Source organism: Tympanuchus pallidicinctus, unplaced genomic scaffold (assembly GCF_026119805.1).
Source record: "Tympanuchus pallidicinctus isolate F22 unplaced genomic scaffold, pur_lepc_1.0 scaffold22, whole genome shotgun sequence".
NCBI lineage: Eukaryota > Metazoa > Chordata > Aves > Galliformes > Phasianidae > Tympanuchus > Tympanuchus pallidicinctus.
Window position 1 is genome coordinate 23,204,899 of NW_026294739.1, and position 17,510 is coordinate 23,222,408.

At 39.9% G+C, this 17,510-nt stretch overlaps 1 protein-coding gene across 2 annotated transcripts; it reads right to left on the reverse strand.

The window, feature by feature from the left end:
• Nucleotides 1-524: 524 nt before the first annotated feature.
• Nucleotides 525-15,573, reverse strand: GYG1 (glycogenin 1). Of its 2 annotated transcripts, none has more exons than XM_052686497.1 (7): nt 15,462-15,573; nt 12,250-12,385; nt 10,494-10,668; nt 9,972-10,134; nt 5,904-6,030; nt 2,168-2,387; nt 525-1,278 (listed from the first exon to the last, which is right to left on the reverse strand). In XM_052686497.1, exons 1-7 carry the CDS (start codon nt 15,466-15,468, stop codon nt 1,105-1,107), a joined length of 1,002 nt encoding a protein of 333 aa, XP_052542457.1. In that variant the 5' UTR covers nt 15,469-15,573; the 3' UTR covers nt 525-1,104. The 2 variants fall into 2 exon arrangements, with proteins under 2 accessions (XP_052542457.1, XP_052542458.1); XM_052686498.1 differs by lacking the exon at nt 525-1,278 and adding an exon at nt 1,293-1,419.
• Nucleotides 15,574-17,510: the final 1,937 nt, after the last annotated feature.

A 17,510-nucleotide genomic window follows, 5' to 3' on the forward strand; every position in this document is an offset into this window, starting at 1 on the left:
ATACAGATTATAGGTACCAAAATGAATGCTAAGTAATTCGGTTCTGTTTACACTTCTAGCTAAAGGATGGATCTGAACTAATGGCAAACAGCAGCTACCCTCTCTTCAGAAGGCTGTTACTGTGAGTTTTGTCTTGTATTTTTACTACTTTTCTCTGTCTCAAAATACAACACGTGGCATGATGGTGGCCATGCACACAAGGAAGAGAGAGTTTTCCTAACCCGTGTAGGTACAGCTACTTCATCTTTACTTGCCAAGATAGCATCACTACTGCTTGTTTTAAAAACAGTATCACATTACAGATTGTTCTTCAGTAACCGAAATACAGATTCTCTTACCTCCATTCTGCAGGTACTTCTTCCAGCAGCAACCTGGCACTTGATTACATACTCTGTTAAAAATTACAGAACTAGAAGCTGGACATTTGTTAATGATAGCTAGAATGGAATGAACAAAGTTTGGTTATTTTAGATTGCTCCAAAGATCTCTTTTTTATTTTCTCAAGAGTTTACAAAAAAACCAGAAAAGCATGACAAGTTTTTATTTTTGCATGAAGATTTCAAGTAACAGAAAAACTCAGTTTACTAAGCCTGAAGAATACAGAACTGAACAAATGCATTCTGCCATGCTGTAGGCACTATGTGTAAAAACCTGGTCAAAACATCAGTGCAATTGTGACTAGAAGATCAAAGCAGTGCTATTACTGTTATCTCTCACTAACGGTAAAGCAGAATGGCAATCATTTTGTGTATGAGCAGTCTCACAAATCACATTTTAGGCCTCAAATAGCAAGCAAAGGAGTCATTGCTAATCACCTTAATGAGCTAAGGTGCAAACCCAGTTTCAATGAATACACTGAGCCAGCTGATCACAACATAAGGAAAATGTAGTTGAAAACCCTTTTTTTAGTTACTAAGCAGTTACAATTGGCCCAAGGAATTCTGCTTCCTAGCTCTTGCTTTATCTGTAGCACTGCAGAGGCCTTCAGCCAAGAATTTTTTCCATCAAGCTACTCGCAAGCATAATTGTCCATCATCTACAACCTTTCCTAGCTGTTAGTTCTGGAACAAGTCCTTGTAGTGCCAGTGTTTGAAAATGGCACTTCTACTGAAGGTAGGAGTCCAGTTTCTTCTTGATGTTATCAAAAGAATCCACTCCCATATAGTCAGCTTGGCCTTGTTCCCACCGAGCCTTGCGTTCTTCTGAAGATATGGTTGGTAATACTGGTGGTGGTGGTGCCGATACCGACATATGGGACACTGCCTCTGTAACCTCTGCCTAAAATAAAAGGCAGAGTAAAAAATACAGACAGATTTTGCATACGTTAAGCAAGCAACAGGCCACATAAGAGGGCAACCAAGTAGATGTTCTCATGCATAGCACCAAGCATCACCAACAAGCAGGGACTGTGCAGCTTTCCTAGCAAAATAAAGCAGAGTAACAAATCATTCAAGGAAAGAGGTGGGAGAGGGAGGGTCAGGGGTTTAGTTCTTCATACCTCTCTACAAAAGCCACAAGAGAAAGCCAGAGTATAGATCAAGCCTGATAGCTGCAAACAGTTCATTAGAAAAAGTTTAAAAGAGATAGAGCACATCTCCAAAGTTCTGTAACTTCAGGCTGAGAAGGATTAAAAACTTGAATCAGTCACTGTACTAATCTGACACTAAACTTTGCAGACATACTACTGAATTCTGTTTAAGAACTAGAATAAGAAGCATTATTTTGGTTTTGCAAGTATCAAGATTTATTACTGCAAATCTATTTAAGTAACCTATTCTCTAATTATTGCAGGCCTACCTAGGTAGGTTGTACCATGCAAGACTGCAAGTGTACACTGCATGCTCAACTGGGGGTTCTCATGTTTGAATAACTGCAGCACATTAAGGATGAGTTTACTGAAGTTACTACACTGTCATTTCTAGTGCATCATTCTGCACTTAATTTTAAGCATAGCAATCAACTATGCTCAAGACCACTTAATATTCTTCTAATCTGTATTATTCTTTATTCCAGAAATGAAAGAAGAAAAAAAAAAAAAAACAAGAATCTCTGTATCTCACTAATCCACACCCATGCTTTCAGTTGCACACGAGGGGAAACAAGTGAGATCACACAAAGTCTATTCTGTTTGCATAGGTAGTTTCCACAAGAATATTAAGATACATACCATGTTTGCACTTGTGGTATTTTCTTCATCAACTTCTTTCTGTTCTAGTAAGGGTAAAATATTAACTGTATAGGTATCCCACCACATGTTGAGGAATTCTGGGTGAACAATTTTAGGGTCATTGATATTGCCTTCTACACTTTTTGTTCTGGAGTCATACGTATAGTTCCATGGCTTTGTGCTTCCCAGAAAATGCACCACTTTAGTACTTGAACCAAATCTGTTGGAAAGAGAAAGTCAGAGCCCATAACTTGGAAGTATCTAGAAAACAAGTGCTTTGACTATCAGACAAGAAAAATTAACCTGTGTTTTTGTAAGTATCCAGAAAATAGAAACAGGAATATATTTAGGAGACTAAACACTAAAGGTAGGATTGTCAATGCCTACTGGGGCTGAAAGCATCACTACTTAAAATGCAAAGAATTCTACATTACACAGGTCAGAATACAGCTTAAACCTAATGAACTATTTCAGTACTTACAGCCAACTCTTTAGGTAGTGATGATCACAGCTCAGGAGACAGCAGTCTCAAGCAGCCACTGCAATCAGAACTAGTTTTAAAAGTGAAAGAAAGCCTACTGCAAAGTCAGTGATCCAGCTAGCTAAGCATTACAAGCATTATATAGTCAATGTATTAGAGAAACCCTAAATCTTTCCATAGAAGGGAACACCAGAAGGGCCTTCTACAAGAAGGCTGCCTCTGCAAAATAAAGCCTTTTATAATCAAGGCATTTCAGAACTTCTAATCTCACTGCAAAGTCTTGCTAGAAAGCCAACCATTACTTATTTTAATAACAAAAAATAGGATTTAGTAAGTTTCTTGAGCTATCTTAACTCCCATTTCAATATAGGCATCAAGCTTTGTTCCAATTGTTACCACTATGTTCTTTTTGCATTATGAATATTAATATTAATGAGAATATTAATATTAATTAATAATAATATTAATGTGGTCCATCTCCTGCAGTAAAGAACTTAAAAGATACAGCATTTATTCCATTATTCTACATAGTTTGCTCTGAAAGTAATGCCTCCTATTTATTTCCATGGAAACTACATCAGCTATGAAGAATACAATAACAGTATTGCACAGAATTATCAGCTATAAAACACTTTTTCAACACTGTCACCACCACTCACTATGCATTTTCGCCAGCAATAAGAACCTGCATGCCACTCTTGCAAAAATCTGCATGGCTGTCCAGAACTCAGCTGGTCTTTCACAAATCTGTTGCCACTGCTGAAATGCACCACCCACTGCCTCAATGTGCTGATATCCACTGTTTGGTTTCCATAAATATTCAGTGAGCATAATGGATGTCAATGGGTACCATTATTTCCCCATATGGAGCAATTCAATTCCATACCTTTGCTTCATCCGCACTTCCATATCAGACACCATTCTGTCAGACTGCCCCTCTGCTACCATATGTCACATGGCAACAGAAATCTAATGGAACACTGGTTCAGCCTCTACTGCCGTACCACCGACATCCACCTCTGGTGTCATGGGCCAAAATAAAATTGCAGGCATTACTTTCAGGGGAGCCCTCATATAATTCCAGAAATAGAGTTTACCTTGAGTCAGTTTTGGGAATTCTCTAGTAACAGCAACTGTTTGTGTCAAGTTAGGATTTCCTTTAAGAAGGATAATACCAAACAGCTTTGTCTAATAACTTTTTAATTAAGCATATTCTGGTCATCTTGACTAGGATTTGGATATTTGAGTTCTTCTACATAGAGGCTGCACAGGTAAATTTCAAATACTTGAAAATATACAAAACAAAGCAATATGCATTGCTACTGTGAAATACTTGACTATTCCCAATGTTTCAAACACAGCTGATTCTGAATGAAAACCCATGCACGTGTGAAACTGTCTAGAATTGCAATAATTGCAAGCAAACAACCTGCCTGGAGGAGGTCATTTCCCAAGCTCTAACCTTAAAACCCACATGTCAAGATTCAGCTTAGTAGGGCTACCTCAGTTATTAGCTGTGACACCGCTATCTAGTTTTCTTCATCTTAGGCTACTGTCACTCTGAAGAAACTTGTCATTGTTTAAAATCAAGGCTACTTGAAGTTTTGTGTTACACTGTTTCTGCAAATGAAGTGTATTCTTAGTATTCCTTCCACTGAAGACATGTACAAGAAATGACAGATGCCAGACTTCCAGGATATCCTCAGTATCTGCTTTCTAGATGCAGTACTTTCTTCGATATTTAAGCTGAACTGTTAGAAAGCTTTGCGTCTACACTCGTCAGAGCAACTAATCTTTCTTTCCTCATCTCTCATAAAAGACAATGTTTTGAAGTTAGACACCATTTGTCCTAAGTTGGCAATTTCCACTGGTGAAGGGATTACAGATACCTGCTTGAAATTTAGTCTTGCTGTACAATGCTACAAATGCTACTCTGCTATTGATATCGGTACATTTAAATTTCAGTCTATGTCAACTGATGATTACTGAGTAACTGCTGATCTAACCAAGAGAAGTTGTTCCACCTGCTAAAAAGAATGTTCTACTTAAAAGGGCTGTCCTTCCAGCGTAATAGTTTCTGAAGGTCTCCTGAGTTCAGCTAGGCAATTGATTGAATCAGTTATACAGAATCTTTGTCAGGAGCACCCAGTTCAGTAAGTCCATTCTGGTGACAAGATCATTTGTAAATTTAAGGTTATGTGACTACGAAGCAAGCAGCCATGAGAAGAACACATTTTTACAATAGATGTTAGCTTATCAAATGTTACTGAACTACTTAGTCATTCTCAGGCTTGCATGTATTTCTTTAAATAAGTACTCCACTTTTAGCATGACAGTATTTCAGATGCTGTTCTGATCACAAGACATAGTTTGATCTTGAGCCAGCACAGTCCTGCTTATGCTAGCTGCTGCTTTAGACACTAATAGCTTCATGTCATTCAAAGATCAGATTGTTTTCATGCAATTGGTACTTCCCCCCTCCCCCAGCATTCACAGCTCTTAATGAATATGGGTTTGGGTGTAACATTACAGCTTGCTTTTCCTGCTGTCCCCTTTCCTTCTGTCTGTTTTAGCAGAGTGACCTTGCCACCACCAGAGTATTTACTCGCAAGCCTAATTTACTACTGTTAAGGAAGAGTCAGCTTCTTCCTTATGCTGGAAGTATACAATAATATATTGTCTTTGTTCCCTTTTACTATTGGGGAACTCAGATCTAGAAAGAATCTTGGTGAGAATTCTAGCTCTATGCAAGTCTTTTTTCACTATGTTTAAGTGAACGTTTGATAAGTGTATTTAACAACTGGTAGTTAATCTAAGTAATTTGAGTGATTAAGGCAAATTATCTAGACAGGAACAATATCAACAATTACATGTTGATGTTCAGCTTAAGATGACTCAAGAGCTATTGTCTTTGGCTAGAGCTCTAACAAGCAGTATCCAGTACTGGAGCTCTGATTCTCCCTTCTGCAGGTGAGCTGTTAAACGTGCTTACTCTGAATCCATGTTAACGTTACACTGGGAGTCAGTGATTTAAGTTATTAGTACAGTTTACAATGCTCATCTTTCATCAAATGATGATTCATTTAATTACTAGAAATTCAGCTTATTTTTTTTAAAGGGTAGAACCATACACAGTATATTAAATCACAACAGTGGACTCCATTTAGAAAAACTTTTCAAGTTCACATTGTTCGTTACGTTACAAGACATTATTTTATATATGCTCTAAAAATCTTCTTAGAATTTTGAACTTACGCTTTAAATGCTGGAAGGTAAGAGTATACAGAAGTGCTGCTCAAATTATAAATAAATGGTAGATGTTTGTTCATATCTGTTGTTGCCCAGCTGCTGAAGAAGGTGTTTAATAACCCCTGGTCTGCACCTGAAAGAGAATGCATTAGTAGGCAACAAGCATTATTCAAATGCTTTAGAATCTTCTCAATCTACTCCACCAATTCTTCCTAATTAAGGAGCTGATAATGTAGTTTGTCAGGTACAGTAGGCATTTGGCAGCGAGCACTACAGTTTGTTTGTAAACAATCCTGTAAGCCTTGCAGTCTTTGAAAATTTGAAAAAAATGCAAACAGTGAAAAAGGTAGTGTGTGAGGTTACTTTTCTTACCTAAAAGACCGTGAGTTGCTCACAAACCCTGCCATTCAGTCTTTTGCAGTGCAGCTTCAAGCAATGTAAGGCAGCAGAAAAAAGGATTTGACAACTGGGTCCTGTAGATCTTCAGGATAGCTGTAGTTCAGATGTTCAAGTGACCACCATTAGTTTTATTACTTATGCTTACAGATACATGACCAAGGCCTCGGGGCTGGACTCAAGGTATCAGTGGTCTTTTAGACCTGCAACCTCAGGCATACCTAGCTACATTGTAATCTGGCAAGGAAAGCACATTCTGTCTAATAAAACTTAAATCCATGCAATGGAAGTTCCTAGCTCTGCCATACAAAGCCATCAATTAACCCTTACGTGGGGAGAGCTGTGTACATCATGACCAAAGGTACAGTGTTGGAATGGCTCACCTATCAGTTTGCAAGTTGTAATGAAGTCAGTGAGTTTGAAGTTGTTTGGTATGCCAGTAGTAGGGTAGTTAAAAATATAGCTCCTGCCCCAAAGTAGGTCATTTGACAAGGAGCTACTGAGAAGTAAAAACTACATATTTATTGCAGGGAATATACTTAGATTAAGTATATTCAACAATTTCAGCTATACTTTCTCTCACAAATCAAACTTGTGAGTGATTTTTCAATCTCATTTGCTGTTTTCACCTATAACTGCATTCACAAGTAGCACTGCTGAACAGCAGAAACATAGCAAAACACATAAATAAAACATATAAAACATATATCATCCCTTAATCTTTTATTTTCTGAAGCACTCAGTTTCTGCTGACTCAGAAAAAGATGATTTTTTTTTTTTTTAATTGCCTACAATTAAGTACAGGGTAGTACTAAAGTTTACATCCTCAGTGTAGTTTGAGAAAAATCTGCTTTTTGTGATTAAAGTATCTATATTGATCATGCACTTAGACTTACAGGAGATACAGTGACAAACAAGTTCTAAGTGTCCTGTTACAGCAGTCAATATATGTGAAGATTGGAGAGCAAGACACTGCCTACAGACTCAGATCAGTAATTTCAAACCTTTGACTTTCCTCTCAACCCCTAAAGACGCAAAGCACTTTTGAACAAGTTCCCTATTGCAAGAGAGCAAAGTCAAAGGAACTGGAGAAGTTCCCTGGTCTTTACTCAGTTATATAACATTTAAACTTCTGATTTAGCATATGCATTCATAACACTAGGTTCTAAACCAAACTAAGTCTTGGTGGCCCTCTCAGAAGAGGTAGCTTGTGACTAAAGGGTAGCAACAGTGTATTTAACTTACTCTACCTGACTTTATCACTCAGACTTGCTCCACACACTCAGCTTTTTTTTTCAGTTTGCGTGCATTTGTGCCAAAGCAGCCACTGAAATCAAAGTTTAGCTGTCCTAGCTCGGACTTCAGCGGTAGTCTTCTACAATTCGGCCCTTAAACATAAGGTAAGAGAGTCAGGCAGTATTTATATTTTCCACATATCTACAGGTAGTTCTGCTGCATGTCTTTTTATGAAAAAACAACTGTTTCAGATCCCAGAGTAAAAAGTCAGACTATTCTGCAGTAATATCAGTTGTTAAGGTATCAATACTATCAGAACTCTTTTAAAACCAGACTTTTTCCTCCACTAGTTCCTTATTCTCTGTTTGAGTTTCACTTTTCTAGATAAAGCAGTTGTTCTCTGTAAGTAGCTGTCATTCTACTATTCTTAGACTAAAGTATTATACATAAGAGCCATCTGTCTACTGTAGTTTATAACCACAAAATACATTAGAAGGTATTATATTTCCTAGTTCATACTCCTGCAGATAGGGTATATAAAGCTTGATTTCAATGACTTGTAGATTATGAAATTTGCATTCCTGTGCCCTGTTAAGGGCAGTGACTTCTCAGATTTTCACTTATAAGAAGTTTCCTATAAACTTTTACTAATGTCTAAGTCAATTGAAATTTAAATACTCTTTCTCCCCAAGTTCACAAGCTCAACACATCTTACACAAGTAGTAATAGTCTCCACCATCTCATTACTCAGGTAAAACCTGAATAAGTTCAACAGCCAAATAATAAATTACAATTCTAAAAGATGGCAAATGATTAATCCATTTTTCCACTAAGAGCTATAACAACTGCTGCATGTAGACAACATCAAGGATGTTACATCATTACGTGGCTCTAGCTCTGAAGTCAAAAAGAACATTGTAGAAGCAGCTGTACTCTCTTCAATGACAAGGGCCTTACACCTAGAAGATGGCAATTACTAGGAGTCGAGCACAAGGCTCAGAGAAGACAAATCTCAGATGTACCTGGAACTCTTCAGTCATCTTCTTTTTTAAATGCAACAATTCAGTACCATCTTACAGCTCTTGGCACACAGAACCATAGAATGGCTTGGATTGGAAGGGACCCCAAGGATCATCAAATTCCAACCCCCCTGCCACAAAAAGAAGGGCCACCAACCTCCAGATCTAGTGCTAGACCATGCTGCCCAGGGTCCCATCCAGCCTGGTCTTGAACACCTCCAGGGACAAGACCTGGAGCACCCACAGCCTCTCTGGGCAGCCTGATCCAGCACCTTATCACTCTCTATGAAGAACTTCCCCTTGACATCCAATCTAAAACTTCCCTCATTGAGCTTAAAACCATTCCCCCTCGTCCTAGCACTATCTACTCAAGTAAAAGGTTGATTCCCCACATCCAGAAGACCAATTTACCTCCAATGTGTGAAAGCACTCCTAAAGCTATCAACTACTGCCTTGTTAGTCATGAGGTACAGACAGATCCCTTTGTTACAGCACTAATTTTCACTAGGTTATTCACACTAAGCATCCAGCTCAGACCTATGCTCTCTAGGAGGCTGCACATAGGAACCCATGAATTAACAGATAATTCTGTGAAGTAGGAGTGACATCTAGAATTTTTATCCCTTACACGTACAATTTAACGGTCTTATTATACAGTTTTCTGCAGCACTTTTTGTAAAACTTTATTTCACGCCATAGTAGATAGATAATTAAATTTAGCAACTGAGACAAGTCTGGTTTTTTAGAAGCCTTTAACTACAACAGACTTCAAGGAATATGTGCATTTACTGCAATGGTTATAGATTGCCAAGACTAACAGGACATCAGAAGTTGGATTTTCAAGCTTAAATTTGGTACAGTGACTAATTGTTAATGACCTACATCTATAACGGACAGCAGCTGATGCTACGCACACCATACTGGTGAAAAATCTGGTCACCATCCTATAAAGATAAGAAGCTATCACATGCATATCAAGAGACTCTCACACCTTCAAGTATGTTAAGATTCTCTGAAGCTATACTCAGGTTGTTCAGTACTACATTTTTTCATCAATTTCAGTTCGCACAGCCTTGAGCACCAGAGACCTCAGAAGAGCTGAATTTAAAGTATAGTACTGCTGTTCAATTTGTTCATGCATTTACAGTACTGTTACATGTCAAAGCTTAGTGTTCTGTGATTCTGCATTGCTAATGCTTATAGAAGCTACTCTCCTTTGTCATTCCAGGAAATCTGAAGAAAGTAGTTCTATTATATACAGGAATATTCATCCTTCTCTATGATAATGCGATTTTGTGCAATTACATTGGAGTTCAGAATTGCATCATACACAACCCCTATGAAACATATCTAGTTCCTGTACCATCCCAACCACCATTACTATTTTGGTCTAACTTATATTGGAATACAAATTAATACATACCATCAAAGCTGCCTTTCTCTGTGGCAAACTGTAACAGCTGATTGTATGTTTCAATGGAAGGTCGGTAAACAAAAACTCCAGAATTAAAACAATCAGGCCAGCCTGGATCTGGTGCTGCAGACAACTCTTCTCTCTCAAAAAGCTCATCGATATTTGACAAAACCTAGTTGCAGGGGGGGCAAAAAATTGCTTTCTGGTTTCTAGGGTAGGAACTGGGGGTATCTTTTTTAATGGATTTTTGACATCCATCTTAAGACATGAAAGAAAATTCTCATATTGATGCTTGTCTTATGGAAGATGATACTTTATGGAGATAGTGCCCACAGACTACATGTTAAAGGGAGTTATTTAGGAATAAGTGTATGTACATTTTTAGATAGTTAGTCTAAACAGCAAAAATAGCTCCATTATCCCTCCTTCCCCTCAAAAGGAATAAAACATCACCAAAAAAAGTAATAATCCAACCAACCAACAACCCTCATATCATGTCTCCTGGTATCTCTTTGTGACACGACCACTTACCATTGTGTCTGCATCCATGAAAACACATTTTGAAAACTGTGTCAGTTCCCAGCAGTGAAGCTTAGTTAATGTGATACCCAGCTCAGGTCTTCTCAGTAATGCTAAATGTGCTGAGTCCCCGCTATCCAGGATGTCTACCAAAATGACTTCATCAAATACTTTCTGTAGTATGTTCCTGTGGAGAGATAAGTTGCCAAGATTTATGTGGTTCCAGTATTAGACTACTTAACAGATTCCATGAACAGAAGTAAAGCAACAGGGAACCTGTCAGTATTTCTTAAGCCATCAGAAAATTGACTACACATGTGGGAATCCATAACCTTGCATGTCAGTCTCAAGGTTTCTATTTGTAACAAAGAACTAGCTGAACTCTAATCAGTTGAAAAGGAAGTTATGCAATAACACCATTCTGAATATGTGACTACTAGAGCCATGTGATTAGACCCACTTGGAAAAATGTCTTTATCCAAAAAGCTTTAAGAGCTCACTTAATTGTGGCTCTGCGTACAGTAGCATTTTTGCCTAGTATCATGTTTGCCTTGAGGTTGATTCTTAAGTTTTCAGGAAGCATATGATTTCTTTCCCCAGGACAGATAGCCAAGCTTTGCTTTGCCATCATTGCTTAATTCAATAGAAGTTTACACAGCTTAAAAATTTGAAGCATCTGTAAAGCAATTACCTATTCTATATAGCATCTGGAACGCTACACAATTATGAGTACAATCTGAGACACAGAGCTTGTAAATGAGTTTTAGAACTCTGCTTTGCAAGATGTCTTTACATTGACAGTTTAGTATAGACAGCTACATCTGAATTTAAGGTGCAAGTTGTAGATAGAGAGTATGAAACTCAAGCTCCACTTACATAACCAGAAAGACAGGTATCGGTTGCTAAAGGTGTTATAAGGTCACAGTACTGTGTTGCACTAATACAGTATGCACACCTGTGCAATTCATTGTGAAGCCTTGAAATCACTTAAGTTAGAACAGATATACCCCTGTTTTTATAATGACAAGGCTATTCAGCTGTCACAGAACTCTCCAGAGATTCATTCCATTTATTACTGAGCTATTATTCTCTTTATCAGTGGTCCTTTCAGAAGTTCCTCATGTAGGAAATACTGATTGTACAGCAAGTTACTGCTCATGCAACCTGCCATCCCAGCCCTTACACATGGAAAAAGTATTATATCAGTTCCATGCTGAGACTAGTTTCTAGTGAGCTTGTAAAAAGTAGCTGTCTTAATTTATCTTACCATGGTTAGACTCAAATGCCTCTTGTTTTGCTGATTTATCACACTTGATGCTACTCTTGTTCTACTCATTCTCTCATGATAGAATTTCATCTGAAGCATCTGCTAGATTTCAAGAATGTTGCAATGGCACAATCTAGAATGCTTCTGTGAGATAAGTAGATACTAATTCCCCACTACCACACACGTGTATACTGCTACTGAAGGCCTGGGCAACGCTGTGTTGTCAGACAATCCTAAGGACTACAAAAGAGCAAAGATCCAGTTAGAATATTAAGTCAAATTATAGTGCTCTAACTATTGAGTATTTTTTAACCTATCATACAAGAAAAGCCACAAAACTTTCAAGTCTGAATCCCTCACAGAATTCCAGATAGTTTAGACTAATTCTCCTAAGCTTAGTTAAATTTTCAGAGTTTTGGAAAGTTACCATCAAGAAATCTCTTTCTTCAACCCTCACATCAGCAGAAGCTGTGGCAGTTTGACATATTTAAGCAACCTTACCTCATTGGATCAGAAACCTGAGGAGTTATGAGTGCAGTCAGCTTCCTCGTTGTTCCAGACTGTTGCAAGGATGAACCAAGTACAAGTGCTCCTTTCACATAGGAATCATTTGTGGCTAGAGTCACAAAAGACTGGTCTAGAAGAAATTAACTCGGTCAAAGTTGCACAATCCACTACTTTATTCTGAGTTAAATACACTAGAAATCTAGTATTGTTAGATAGCCATGTTGAAAGATCTTTAAGACACCCCCTTTAAACCTACCCATAAGGTAAAATGAAGAACGTTACTATTGCATAGCTATACTTGCTATTAGTAACTTGACACTTGCAAAAATAGAGTAAAAAAATTAAAGACTACTGCAAGGTAAAGCCAGTTCTAGTTTTCCTACAGGTTAAGTATGACATCCCAACATTAGAGAGGATCTAAAAGGTCTGCAGAGATTTATTTAGCTAATTACATGCTGTTTTTAAGCTAAACAGTATTGGAGTCAGTACACTTGCATTTTTTTCTAAAGTTACTAACAGTACAGCTTCATAAAGCTACACTGGGTTCAGCTCTGAACCTGAAGGCAGTTAGATTTTTTTTTTCATTTTCAAATGAAAGTAAACTTTGATTTAGATCATGGACAGTTTTATTGAAGACGAGTTGTTCAGCAAGAAATGGTTGCAGCTGTTTAACAAGAAAGCAAGATTTAAATGGGAAGCATCTAGTAATATGCTTAGCAATCATTTTTGCTCACAAGAGAAGTAGAGCTAGATTGTTACTGTCCAGTATATAATCTGTTACTTCAACAGTATTTTAAAAATATGCATCACCTTGTTGTATGTTCACTGAGGCCATATAATGCAAATTTTTGCCAAGATAGGACTGACACAGTCCAACGCGACTTCTAAACCCATTCACAGTTCACCACCAGCTGTTATTACATAGTAGCCCTTTACAAGCTACAACTCTTTATGAAGAAGCATACTTTTCTCTCAAAAAATCATTTCTGACATTACAAGCAAAATATTTTCTTGCAAAGAATTCACAAACTGTTTTTGACATTAAAAGTTCATTTGGAAAATAACTCCTCTTTACAAAGGTTGATTAGATGAAGATGGAGAACGAAGGCTCTAGGCACTCTGTAGCCTAAAATCAAGCATAGTACTAAGACTAAAACACTGACTGCTCTGTTTTCAGAAAGATTGCTTTTAGGGACAAGTGCTCACATCATGAGATAAGTCACGTTTTCACTAGTATCTTTTTAAATTACTGCCATCTGAATTGCTGGCAACAAACTCACATGATAATTGCCTATAAGCACAGCAAACTTGGTTTACAAACTCTAGAGGGTTTTGTTGCTGGCATGTACTTCTCTTAGCAGCACAACCAACCAGTCCCAAGAAACAGATTATGGCAGTCAATTACAAAATTTAAGGAAGCTTCTATAAATACCGGAAATCAATACTCTTTTTTCCATTTCACTTAATCTGTAGTAGTTCATATAATTCAGCAAATCCAAAGAACAATCTGCAGCTTCTTGAGAGCTTCGAAGCTTTACAAACAGCAAGTGTGTAAAATCTTAACTGGTATAAACACTCTTCTAACAGGGATCCATGTTTATTACTGAATTTGCACACTGCTTCTCAGCTACTCAATAAATATCCATTTGCCACTATATACTGATAGAGAACTCACTACAAGTCCAGCACAGCCAAAGTATAATTATATGCCAGCAACATTTAGCTGAATTATTTCCCCCTTCCAGCAGAGTAAGACTTTCTTGCTACTGACAAACTAGACTTTTTGTTTAACTTTTAGCTTTCATAAACCTAAAAAAATATATCTACTGGTTAGGCAGCTTGCATGACACACACAAAGGTTTTAGTGAAAATAAAATCAATTTAACAGAGAAGTAAGAGTTAGAAATTCCCCATTATATCTCAATTGCAGTAGGATGAACTACAACTGCCTGACAGAAGAATATTCACAACTTTTAGAGCACTGAAAATCAGTGAAAATATACTATATTTAAGACTTTGAAAACTATTTCATACCTTCTCTGAAGTACATTGATAGTACAAGTACGTTCATGCATTACACGCAAAACCACAGCACAATCTAGGCAAGACCAGTTAGTGTTTATAATGAAAGTTAAATCTGCAAGAGATTAGCCCACTTATCCTAACACAAAAGTTTCTCGTGTGGATAGGTTATGCTCTCACTGGAGTCATCATTATCCCTAAAACATAGTTAGTTCTTAGCATAGCTGCAACACAACATGAGTTACATGCATGCCTTCCTAATTATGTAGTTACAACAGCGCCCAGGAACAAGCTTCTACACAAGAGTCTTGGCACTGCTCCCTCCCCACACATGTAACAGAGCACTCTGGAAGCCCAAGCCATGATCAGCCTTCATGGGACAGCACGCAGCAGTGGACTGCTGTCTACCCCACATGTTCTATACCTGACTTGCGAGCTTTTAACTTGGTTTGGATACGAACTCCAACACACCCAGCGTTCTCACCGCTGTTTGCCTGTTCTCCCCCTCTCTGTTATAACCTCTCGGTCCTGAGTGCAAGATTCTCAAAGGCAAGAGCATCTGAACGAGATGCGCACGGGGAAGTGAGGAGCAATGCCCTACAGCCTTCCCGATGTGAGAGAGGAATCGGCACTGCTGGCAGCTCCACCAGAAGAGTCAGAGAAATCTGACGGAAAACAAGGCCGGCACACTCGCAGCGCAGCCGGCACGCTCGGAAGTTACGCACTGCCTGCCGCGTTTCAGGAACGGGGCTGCGCGTTCTCCGCAAGCTGCCGCACTCCGGCCGCGAGCTCCCCACGCCCCCTCGCTTCTCAGACCGCATCCCTCCAGCCGGCAGCGAGGCCTCGGAGCCAAGAGGGCGGCGCGGAGCGGGGCAGCGGCAGAAGCGTCCTCCCGGCCCGCAAGATCCCCGTCCCCACTCCTCGGGCAGCCCCAGACCACACCGGCTGCGGCATCAGCTCGCGGCGCCTCTGCATCCTAGCGCGAATCAGACCGAGGTCAGCAGCCCGCAGCGACGGCCACCTAAAAATAGGAACCGGCGCGGCCCGCCCCAACCCCGCGACGCGGCCGGGACGCGGCTGAGGAGCGCGCCGACCCCACAGCCCCGGCCCGCGCCGCCCCCGGCCCTCATGGGTCGCAGCGCAACTACCGCGCGCCCGCGGGAGGTGTGGCCGCGCTCACTGACCTGCCATAGTACCGGCTCCACGAAGCAGCTCAAACAAACGCAACAAACCACTACGCGACCCACCCTGCGGCCACCCCTAATATAGGGGCGGGGCCGCGCGCGAGACGTCTGCGGCCGGTGGGCGGAGCCCCAGGCGTCTCCAGTGCTGCAGGGCGGGGTGTCCGCCATGACCGGCTGAGGCGGCGGCACGTCGCTCGTGCTCTGGTTTCGGCACGCACGTGCGGGGTCGGCGGTGACCGCCTTCAGGATGCCATCCTCGTGCCTTCCCTTGGTGTTCTGTTGGCCGAGCTGTCCTTGAAAGCACTCCGCTGTGCGGACGGAGGTGACACCAAAGGCTTGGGCGGCGCTGCAGGCTGCCTGAACGTTACTGATGCTTTTGACAGCTCTCCCTCCCCCAGGGCAGCGTGTGTCAGCGGGCAGGCTGTGTATTTATTTCATACCTGGGGTTCCATCCTTGCAGAAATGTAAGCTGTACCTCTTTGGTAGGTAATGGAGAGTACAGTCTCCTGTATCTGCTAAATTTTCATCTTTAGGAAGAAAGGGCTATCTACAATAGTTCTGTGTCTCCTGAGGACATCAGCACTTCGTATCCATGCACATGGCCTCGCCAGTGCCATTGCTTCTTACCAGCTGGCAGCACTTCACCTAATGCAGACCATGATACCCACATCTTTGCACAAGGGCATGGTGCAAACTGTGCATCAACAGAATCCCAAGGTCCTCTCCTGTAATCTGTTGCTCATGGCAGGGATGTGTCTCAGCTCTGTCACTCAATACTTTGAGGGAAACCTGTCAGGAACGGGATTCCTTTCTAACCTGAAGCGGCTGACAGTTTGTCGTGCATGGATTTAAAAACTAAACAAATCCTCAAGTGCAAGCTGATGAAAAGTCCCACCTCTTGCAAATTTCCCAGATTTGGGTGATTATGTTTGAAGTGAAACAGTTTTTGTAAACCCTTCCTCAAAAGCAAATTGCTTGCTTTAATAAATGCTAAAATAAGGGAAACATTCCTTGACCACTATAGTGGAAATGCTGAGTCATGGCCTGAACCACTGAGCACCTGGTGGAAGGCAGGGCCAACCCAGTGCACCTGAGCGACTGGAAGGGGTACAGCCAGGATCCATCCCCTCCCAGACCTCATTTAAGGGCTGGCAGTGGAGGTGAGGATATTTTACTTGAGATCTTTGCTCATTTATTTTAAATGGCAAGAGAATTTGGAGGATAGCTAACATAAAGCAACAGTGATGTTGCTTGGAATTTCATTTCATTCATTCAAACCCTGGTCATTTCTATGTGACAGGACTGTACAAAACATCAGCAATACAGATCTCTGAACTGCTTTCTCACCTATCTTTCTGACAATTATTTCTTGATCATCTAACAGCAGAATGTGTGCATTCTTGCATTCTTGATGTAAGTAGACTTGAGGAGTGGAGTTTTATCTTAGGATGCTCAGGGTTGCACAAGAAAAGGGCTATTAGTCAATGCTACAAGAGTTTGATCAGATGTCTATGTTATCAGCTTCGTTGCAATGCAAAGCAGTGGTCTCTAGGTGTTAAATCCCACTTCCTTCTAAAATCAATGTTATGTATGCTTCAGGATGGAGGTTTTGTCACTGTGGAAAAATATATATGTTGGACACAAAAAAAAGAGAGAGATCTGATGAACAATTAAAAGAGTGATAGAAAGCTGAGTCAGCCTTGCCACACAGACTGATGTTCTACAGTACTGTAGATTCCAATTAAGGAATGGATAATCATGTTTTCTTTTGGAAAACTGCAGAAAACAACTGTTTTCTGTGCAACATTTACAGTGTCTATATGAGATACACTGGGTACATTTGCCATCGCAGATGTATCATTCCGAATAAATGCCATTGTGTTAAAAGCTTGATCTTTACATTTATTCTTCATTGTAGTTACAGCAGCTGTCAAGTGTAACTGTCTTGCAACGTATGCCTTATGAAACAAGTCTCTTAAAACTTTTGGGTTTTTGTTAGGAAGCTGGGCATAATACACATGACAACATCATAATTTGTGAATTGAGCTC

Coding starts and splice junctions, on each gene's coding strand:
- GYG1 (XM_052686497.1), bottom strand. Junction 10,135..10,493: donor TCATGGATGCAGACACAATG/GTAAGTGGTCGT, acceptor CCCTGCAACTAG/GTTTTGTCAAATATCGATGA. Junction 6,031..9,971: donor AGAGAAAGGCAGCTTTGATG/GTATGTATTAAT, acceptor ATTCTCTTTCAG/GTGCAGACCAGGGGTTATTA.